Genomic DNA, 10,371 nt, shown 5'->3' with positions numbered 1-10,371 from the left:
GAAAAATGGTTCAGGGTCACTAGCCATCAGGGAAATGCAAATCAAAACCACAACAGTGTTTTATTTCACCCCAGTTAGGATGGCTTTCATACAGAAATCAACAAACCAAAAATGCTGATCAGGATGTGTGGAAAAGGTACCCTAATCCACTGTTGGTGGGAATGTAAACTGGTGAAAACACTATTGAAATCGGTTTGGAGATACCTCAGAAATCTAAATGTAGACCTACCATATGACCCAGCCATCCCACTCCTGGGAATTTACCCAAGGGAAATGAAATCAGCAAATAAAAGAGTTATCTGCACCCCCCCACCATGTTTACACAATAGCTAAGACATGGAATCAAACTAAATGTCTGTCAACTGAAAACTGGATTAAAAATTATGGGATATGTACTCTACGGAATGCTACACAGTGGTTAAAAAAATGAAATCCAGTCATTTGCAACAAAATGGATGAATCTGGAAATCATCATACTTAGTGAAATAAGCCATTCCCAAAGGGAAAAATACTGAATTTTCTTCCTGATCTATGATAACTAATAGATAAGTGAAAGGAAATGTGTAGAAGTGAAATTGACACTTTAGGAAGCATGGGCTTGATCAGCACTTTTTTTGACTGTGGAGAAAGAGTTTTTTTTTTTTTTCTTAATGGAGAATATGTGAGAATGGGAGAGGGAGAAGGATATGGGTGGGAGTAGGGGTGAAGGGTGAGCATGATCCCAAGAATTACTATATTCCTAAAGTTGTACTTTTGAAATTTGTACTCATTAAATAAAGTTTCTTTGCGAAAATAAAGATACTTTGTCCTGCTCTTACAAAGCCTACAATAGTATCATCATTCAATGCAGTAAAGACGTCCCTTGTGCATCCAATATTGTATTGATGGCATAATCAAATAAGGACATGAAATAAAAAGGAATTTAAGGAACATCTCTTGAATAAAAAGCAATACAAATACTCTAAGAAAAATTATTGTGTTAATATATAAAATCATATATTAATAACAAGCTGGATATACTAAAAGATGCAAAGGTGGTTAACAATTAAAAACGAATGTCAATTATCCATGTGAGTAAAAATATAAGAAAAAGTTCCATAACCACTTAGATTAGAAGATTTAATCAAATTTAGTATCTAACCTTAAATAAGAAGCTGTTAGAATAGTACATATTAGCAACTTCATTAATCCAACTAATATTGCCTACTAGTGAACCTATTAAAAACAGCATAATTGACACAGAACATTGAAATCTTTTTCCCTGGAAGCAGACCTAGACAAAACTGTCTCTTCTCATTATTTCTATTCAACATTGTACATGAGGTGTAGTCAGAGAAATTAATAAAAAGGAAATATTGGGTGAAAGGACCAACTTTTAAGCAACAAAACTGTCAATATATGTGGGTGATGTCATTATCAACAGATAATCCAACATAATTCATATATAACAGAAAATATTAACAAAATTAAACAAGATTACTGGGTAGAAAGTCAATATATGCCATCAACTGGTTTGCTATTCACCAGCAGGAAATAAATAGAAAACGATTTGAAGGACAAAATAGAGACTAACAAACAAATCCCTGTAAGAGAAATCAAAGATAAAATAGTCCATGTGATGTCTTTAAGTACATTCGGATAAACAGCTTTACGAACCCTCACGTGAGCTAACAGCAAGAAGCCAAGACTGCCGGAAAGGCAGCGTTCAGCAAGCATCTTGTGAACTGCAGCTCTCAGGAAGCAAGCTTGGGCTCACAGGATCCAGCAGGACCACAGACAGCTGAGGGCGCCCAGAAGCCGAGGTCACCAGAGCAGGGAGAGCGCCCCCTGCTGCCGGAGCACCTGGGCAGGAGAAGAAGGCAGCTTCAGTCTGAGCCCCACCTCCCCTGTTACCAGGCACCGCCCCAAGGAACCGCCCCAGCCTAGCGGATTCTGATTGGCTGCACCTTCTGTGATGTCGCGCGGCCGGCTGCGGCAACTGTCCAATCAGGCACGTCAGGGCGACCCTGCGGAACCCCGCGGGACCTTTCTTTGTGGCAGCGCTGGGAGGGGTCCCCGGTGCTGCTGCTGAGTGGGCTCGGGTGCCTCAGTGGCTGCGCTGTGTGAACTTCTTCACCGCAGGAGCCGCCCAAGGACCCCAGAATGCCTTGGAAGTGACGAAATGGTGAGTGTGGGGCCCACCGGGTGGGAGCTGCGCTGGTGGCCAGGACCCGGGCTTCTGCCCGTGTGGGCTCAGCCCAGGGACCGCAGCCCCAGGTCTGCCCTGTTTGTGCAGTTAGGGCGGGACGGCCCTCAGGGAGACCGTGGACTGCACTGAGGGGAGGAGCTGTGGTCTGCGGGTCCTCCTGCCCCTCTTTCTGCCCAGGTGCCCTGATTCCCCTGACTTTTCTAACTACACGGAGAGTGGAGTCTCAGGTACGCCACCGGGTTCTCTCGGAGTAGCTCTTCCTGGGGCACTGAGTCCTTTTCCTGTTACCTGAGCACAGCGTCCCATGCTGGTGGGCGGTAGAAACGGTTTATTTGGTTCAAGGTTTTGGTCCGAGGTTGAGCAGCGTCTGGCAGTGTCCTTATGTTGGCAGAGCCCTGAGGTGGCACAGGGACAAATTCAGGGAGGGAGAGAGAGGCCAATTAAAGTGGATTTCATGGCAGACCCCGGAGATCAGCCATTAACCCATTAATCACGTGAGTGGATTTATCCTAATTACCTCTTATAAAGTCTGACCTAGACCCCACCCCCTTTCAAGATTCATTTATTTATTTGAAGGCCTGAGTTACACACAGAGAAAAGGGGAGGCAGAGAGGCAGACAGGCAGAGAGAGAGAGAGAGAGAGAGAGAGGTCTTCTGTTTGTTGATTCACTACCCCAATTGCCACAATGGCCAGGGCTGGGCTGATCCAAAGCCAGGAGCCAGGAGCTTCTGGGTCTCTCATGCAGGTGCAGAGGCCAAACCCAAGGACTTGGGCCATCCTCTACTGCTTTCCCAGGCCATAATAGAGAGCTGGATTGGTGACCATGTGGGATGCTGGCACTGCAGGCTGTGGCTTTACCTGCTAGGCCACAGTGCCAGCCAAAATTATAACATTTCTTTGCAGCATTTTTTATAGAAAATCAATAGCAAATAAATATTTTCATTAACCTTTAGTTAATGTATTTAATATCTATTGAGTAATATAATTATGAGTGTTCTTTCAGGGAGCATTTTCCTGTCTCTCTAATGTGGAAGAAAATCTTCCCCCATGGAGAATCTGATTTTGTTTTTTTGTTTTTTTTTCTAACGTGTCCACTATTCTCAAGTCATTTCTATCATGATCTTACTTTTCACAGTAGAATCTAGAATCAAGCCCAGTCACTTCTCTTTGAACTCCCTCCATTCACGTTTTCTTCCAGATATGATTCCAGAGATCTGTGCATGTTTCTAAGACAAAGGAAAGTGAGTATATCTCCAGTAAATTCATTACTTGCTTTCATCCATGTATTTTAGGAAATTTATGAGGGTTTATTATTATTTTTTAAAGATTTATTTATTTATTTGTAAATCAGAGTTACACAGAGATAGAAGGGGAGGCAAAAAAGAGAGATAGAGAGATAGAGAGAGAAGTGTTCCATCCACTGGTTAACTCCTCATTTGGCCACAATGGCCCAAGCTGTGGCAATCTGAAGCCAGGAACCAGGAGCTTCCTCCAGATCTCCCATGCGGGTGCAGGAGCCCAAGGACTTGGGCTATCTCTCACTGCTCTTCCAGGCCACAGCGGAGAGCTGGATCAGAAGTGGAGCAGCTGCATCTAGAACTGGTGCTCATATGGGATGCGGGCACCGCAGGCAGTGGCCTTACCTGCTACACCACAGTGCTGGCCCTGAGGATTTGTTGCCATCATGTCAGGCAGCAGATTAATCTGCACACCAAAATACAGTCCTCAAAGGGATTTATTAATTAAAATGAAATCATAGTAATAAATATAATGTAGCATCAGATAATATACATAAGCAAGGTAAAATTTGCATGCTTATAAGACATTAGAGCTATCTAATATGGGTGCAAATTGTTCTCTGTTCTTTCTGATGCCATATCAAAAAGACATTTTGTACAACTGCTCCTCTTCTGAATCCAGCTTTCTACTTAATGGCCTGGGAAAGCAGTGGAAAATGGCCCCAATCATTGGGTCCCTGCACTCGTGTGGGAGACCCAGAACTCCTTGCTCCTGGCTTTGGATCAGCTCAGTTCCAGACATTACAGCCATTTGGGGAGTGAACTAGGGATGCAAATTCTCTCTCTCTTCTTCTCTCTCTTTCTCTTTCTCCCTCTCTCTGTATCTCTGCCTCTCAAATAAATAAATAATATCTTAAAAGAAGACATTTTGTTATATAATTCAAATTGAAACCTAGATGAGAATATGCTACATTGTTATGGAACATGAAAGCTGAGATAGAGCCCTTATTATTCATATGATACTATGGATACTTGTTTTCCATTTTTCTCATCTGATTTCTTCCTCTTTCTTTATTACCTTTCTTCTGGCTCATCAAGCATTTTTAATAATTTATAAATGTTTTGCTTATTTCAGAGACAGAGATCTTCCATCCACTAGTTTACTCTCCAAATGCCTGCAGTAGGTGGAACTGGGCCAGGCTGAAGTCAGATGATGGGAGTTCAATGCAGGCCTTCCACACAGGTGTCTGTAACTCAATTACTCGAACCATCACTACTGCATATAAGAACTTACTCATCCTGGAAGCTAGAGTTGGAATTAAGCCCATGGAATCCACTGTGATACCAAGAGATTCTAATTGACATCTTAGTCATGAGGCTAAATGCCTGCACCTATAAAATATACTAAATATTTCATTTTGGTATTTCTCTTGTTTGTTTAGTTCTATGTTATGGACTGAATTATTTTCTTCCAAAATCTATAAATGACCACTCTAATCCCCAAATTACTATTTGAGAGAATACCTTCAAGTAGGCAGTGAAGGTTATCTGTGGGCCTATAGATGGATCCTTTTTAAAAAAAAAAAAAAGATTTATTTATTTATTTGGAAGTCAGAGTTATACAGAGAGAGGAGAGGCCAAAAGAGAGAAGTCTTCCATCTGATGGTGCACTCCCCACATGGCCACAATGGTCGGACTTGTGCTAATCTGAAGCCAGGAGCCAGGAGCTTCTTCTGGGTCTCCCACGCAGGTTCAGGGGCCCAAGGACTTTGGTCATCTTCTACTGCTTTCCCAGGCCATAGCAGAGAGCTGGATTGGAAGAGGAGCAGCCAGGACTAGAACTGGCACCCATATGGGATGCCGGCACTTCGGGCCAGGGTGTTAACCTGCTAAGCCACAGCACAGGCCCCATACGTGGATCCTAATCCAGTCCAACTTGTGATTCTGTGAGAGAGACAACAAGGGATGAGGGAACCTGCAGAAAAGACCAAGAGAGGTTGTGGTGAGTATTTGGCCACCTTCAAACCAAAAGGAAAGGCATCAATGGAAAGTAGAAACCAACCCTGGAGGCAACTTGTTCTTTGAACTTTCACCCTCCCAAACTATGATAAAATAATTTCTGTTGTTGAAGCCACCCCACCTATAGTACTGTGTTGTGGATGCCCTATCAAAAACATACACTGCTTTGTTTCATTAATTTTCCCTGATTATGCCTGAATTTGCTATTAATTCCTCCAAAGATTTAAACTATGAATAACTTGCCACAGTATTCTTGAAGTTATACTGTAGTGCTTCATAGCCAATATAGGAGAGGAGCTGTTCAATAGATTAGTTCCATTTTTGACCTCTATACATTGTGCTACGATTTTATATGTATGTTTACATAGTGAATCAATATATAAGTGTCACACATAGTGTAAGTTTTTCTTCAAATAATCATTCCTCTTTTGACAAAATTAAGAGAATAAAAAGGTATACAGCCTTTTGTTTTGCTCACAGTTTTTTTTATTGTTTTATTTTTATTTGAAAGGCAGAGTTAGAGAGAGGAAGAGCTGACCATGACTGGCACTGGGCTTGGCAAGGCCAAAGCTAGGAGCCTGGAATTCCATCCAGGTTTCCCACTTGGGTGGCAATGGCCCAGGTATTCAGGCCATCTTCTATTGCTTTTCCTAGGTGCATTAGCAGAGAGCTGAACCAGAAGTGGAGCAGCCAGGACTTAAACCAGTGCTTAAATGGGATGCTGGCATTTCAGGGGGTGGCCTAACCCACTGCACCACAATGCTTGCCCTATGCTCACACATGTATATGGTTTTTAATGATCATGATTCTTTCCTGTAAGCCCACATTAATATTTTGTATTATATCCTTTCAGTCTGGTGAACTTCCTTTAGCATTTCATATGCAGGTCTACGGGTGATTAATTTAGTAGTTTGTTTTTATCAGAACATGTGTTGTTCACCTCGTGTTTCAGTGTCTATTTAAAAAGGCAGAGTCACACACACACACACACACAGAGAGAGAGAGAGATGGAGAGAAAGAGAGGTGTCTTCCATTTGTTGGCTCATTCCCGAAGTCCCACAGCTGAGGCAAGCTCAGGCTTTAGCACCATGAAGCTTGACCTCAGTCTAGGTCTCCTGTGCAGGTGTCAGGGATCCAGTGCTTGAGCCCACATCTGCCACCTCTCTTTAGGCACATTAGCAGGAAGTTGCCTTAAAAGCAGAGGTAGAACTTGAACACAGACCCTCAGATAGGATAAATGGGCATTCCACTCAGCACCTGAATGCATTGTACTACAGTGCCCACTCCTGTTCACCTCACATTTTAGAATAGTTCTCCTAGATCATGAATCAGGGATTGGAGGATATTTTCATTCAAATGTCTTTCCATTGTTTCAGAGGTGAAGTCAGACATCAGCATGCCTGGTTGTTCCTGGTGTACTATGGACTATAATTTCTCTCACTCTTTTCTTGTATATGAGATTCCTCAGTTTCTGATTTTTTTAGGGTCATTTTCCTTGTACTATCCAGATTAGGGTGTCACTGAGTGTTTTCAGTCTATAAATTGATGTTTACAAATCACGGGATGTTTGGCAATGGCTAAACATACATTTTGTGATTTACTCATTCTCTTTCTATCTGTAATTCCAATTGCATGTATGAGGATATGTCAAAAAGATTGTGGAAAGTTGAAATAAAAGATAAGGTTATTTTGTTGCAAAAATTTTTGTTTGAAATGCTCACACTAGGAGTTTTCAAGAAGTTCATTGAAGGGGCCAGTGTTGAGCAGGTGAAGCCACCAACAGGGACACTTGATAGTGCCAGTTCAGTTACCAGTGGCCCCAGTTCTGATTCAGCTCCCTGCAATTGGAGCTTTTCCAACCGTGTGAGAGACTTGGATAGAGTTCCTGGTCCCTGGCTTCAGCCTAGACCAATTCCAGTAGTCGCAGACATTTGGTTTTTAAACCAGTAGATGGACGATCTCTTTGTCTAGCATGCTGCCTGTAAAATAAATAGATACTTTTTTTTTTTTAACAAAAAGAAGTTGGGGGGTTGACATTATGGCATAGCAGGTAAAGGTGCCACCTGCAATGCCAGCATCCCATATGGTGCTGGTTTGAGTCCCTGTTGTTCCACTTCAGATCCAGCTCCCTGTTAATGTGCCTGGGGAAGCAGGGGAGGATGGCCCAAGTCCTTGGGCCCCTACACCCATGTGAGAGATCTGGGAGAAGCTCCTGGCTCCTGGCTTCAGACCAGCCCAGCTTGGCCATGGAGGCAATTTGGGGAGTGAAACAATGGATGGAAGATCTCTCTTTTTCTTTGTCTCCTTATCTTTCTGTAAGCTCTGCCTTTAAATAAATAAATAAATAAATAAGTCTTTAAAAAAAAGTTTAAAAGGTCCCATATGATTTTAAAAATGGTTTTACCAAAGTGAGCTTATGTTTACTTCTACTTTCTGCAAACTTTTTGAAGTATTTTAGCTTAGTATATTGGTTTCGTGGTTTGCTAAAGCTTTCTGCATTTTCCTTCTCTCTTTCATAAATATTAGGACATATCAGGGCTAGTGAGGTGCAATGGATTAAACCACCAACTGCAAGGCTGGCATCCCATATCTGAGTGCTGATTTGGATCTGGCTACTCTTCTTCCAACCAATCTCCCTACTGATGCACTGATGCTCCATGTACTTGGGTCCAGCCATCCATGTGGAAGATCTAGATGGAGTTCTAGGCTGCTGTTTTTGTCTGGTTCAGCCCTGGCCATTGTGGCCATCTGGGGAGTAAACTGGCAGATAGTAGATCTTTTTCTCTCTCTCTCTGTCTCCAACTATCACTCTGCCTTTCAAAATAAATAAACATTTTTAAAAGATTAGAAAGTATGTATTTGTATATTTTGTGTTGTTATAAAAAGGTCATAAAATGGATAATTTTATAATGAAAAATTATCTCTTGTAGTCTGGAGTTAGAGAAGTCCAAGGCCAAGAAGACCCACCTGAAAAGGGCCATATTCCTGCATCCTAACATGACACACGTCATTACATGGTGAGAGAGTAAGAGAACAATCTCATACCCTCAAGCCCTTTAAAAATTGGTGTTAGTCTGTTCCTAAGAACTGAAATTATTGCCTTGGGGATCAGGTTCCTGACACATGCCTTTGGAATCAGACCATATTTCAAATTCTATTAATTTTTTGTTCCTATTCCAAACTATTTAGCCTACAAGTGGATTTTTATTATAGTTACTCTATTTTATAGCTATAGAAATTCAATTGCAGTTTTTTCCTGGATTTCTTTTCTATGGGTAATCTTGTCTATAACCCTTTATATTATTATTATCATTTTAAAATTCATTTATTTACTTGAAAATCAGAATCACACAGAGAGAGAGGGAGAGACAGAGAGAGAGAGGTCTTTTATCCACTGGTTCACTCCCTAGTTGGCTGCAATGGCCGTAGCTGCATCGATCCAAAACCAGGAGCCAGGAGCTTCTTCTGGGTCTCCCATATGTGTGCAGGGACCCAAGGGCTTGGGCTGTCTTCTACTACTTTCCCAGGCCACAGCAGAGAGCTATATCAGAAGTGGAGCAGCCGGGACTTGAACTGAAGCCCATTTGGGATGCTGGCACTGCAGGCAGTAGATTTACCTGCTATGCCACAGTGCCAGCCCCCCTTTATATTATATTTATATCACTCTTTAAATACTGCAATATATTTAAAGATAGTTTAGGCATCTTGTAAGATAGTGTAATCAGCAAACAGATGATTTTACTTCTGTGCACTTTCATGTGGTTTTATTTCTTTTTCTTGCCTAATCATTCTAGCTAGAAATTTAAGTACTATATGCAATTGATATGATGAGAATGTATATCCTTGTCTTTTTAAGTCTTAGAGGAAAAGCTTTCAGATTTTCACTATGACTCTGGTGGTAGCTGTGGGGTTTTCATTTATGACTGTCATTGTGTTCAGGTGTATTTCTTAGACATCTAATTTTTTTTAAGATTTTATTTATTTATTTGAAAGGCAAAGTTATAGAGAGACAGAGGCAGAGAGAGAGAGAAAGAGAAAGAGAGAGAGAGAGAGAGAGAGATGTCTTCCATCCGGTGGTTCACTCCTTAAATAGTTCCAACAGCCAGAGCTTGGCCTATCTGAGGCCAGGAGCCAGGAGCTTCTTTCAGGTCTCCCACATGGGTGCAGGGGCCCAAAGACTTGGGCCATCTTCCACTGCTTTCCCAGGCCATAGCAAAGGGCTGAATTGGAAGTGGAGCAGCCAGGAATCTAAAAGGCACCCATATGGGATGCCAGCACATGCTATTCCACAGCGGTGGACCCTGGATACTTAATCTTGAGAGTCTTTTTATTCATGAAAATGTATTGAATTTCATCAAAACGCTTTTTCTCCATCTGATGTGATGATCACGTGGTTTTTTTCCCCAGCTTTATATTTTAGGATTTGATATTTTTAAATATTTTTTCTTGTTCACTTCATATGTAGATATTATTTACATACACATATATGCTTTTGTCCTTTGTTCTGTTAATGTGATGAATCATTTATTGATTTGTATATATTTAATCATGCTTCCATTTTCCCACTCAATTGTGGTAAATGATCTTTTTGGTTTTGTGTATATAATGTTATGTTTTCAGCAAACAGAAAATTTCATCTCTTCATTTCTATTTCCATGTCTTTATATCTTTTTCTTCCCTAGATGCTTGGACTGGAGGTCATGTGACTAGATGCAGTAGAAGTGGTGAGAGTGGGTATCTTTATCTTGTTTTTGAATTTTGAGAAAGTTTTTAACTTTTCACTGACCATGGTGTTAGCATTGAGCTTGTTAATGGCATTTATTGTGTTGAGAAATACTTCTTCTATAGCAAAATCTTGAAAGTTTTTTATCATTAGTATGTGTTTGAACTTCACCAGATGGGTTTTCTGCATCTCAAGGATGTGC

The 10,371-nt window shown here is 41.3% G+C and overlaps 1 protein-coding gene across 1 annotated transcript in view; it reads right to left on the bottom strand.

The window, feature by feature from the left end:
* Positions 1–1,922: 1,922 nt before the first annotated feature.
* Positions 1,923–10,371, bottom strand: part of LOC133755219 (vomeronasal type-2 receptor 116-like) — a 66,799-nt gene continuing 58,350 nt past the window's right edge. The window contains 1 exon segment of the mRNA XM_062185427.1: positions 1,923–2,392. Within this exon segment, the coding sequence (XP_062041411.1) occupies positions 1,923–2,392 (470 nt within the window).

This window comes from Lepus europaeus, unplaced genomic scaffold (assembly GCF_033115175.1).
Source record: "Lepus europaeus isolate LE1 unplaced genomic scaffold, mLepTim1.pri SCAFFOLD_3_1, whole genome shotgun sequence".
NCBI classification, from domain to species: Eukaryota; Metazoa; Chordata; class Mammalia; order Lagomorpha; family Leporidae; genus Lepus; species Lepus europaeus.
Note: the sequence above shows the minus strand (reverse complement) of the source record. Positions and strands in the feature narration are given on the sequence as shown.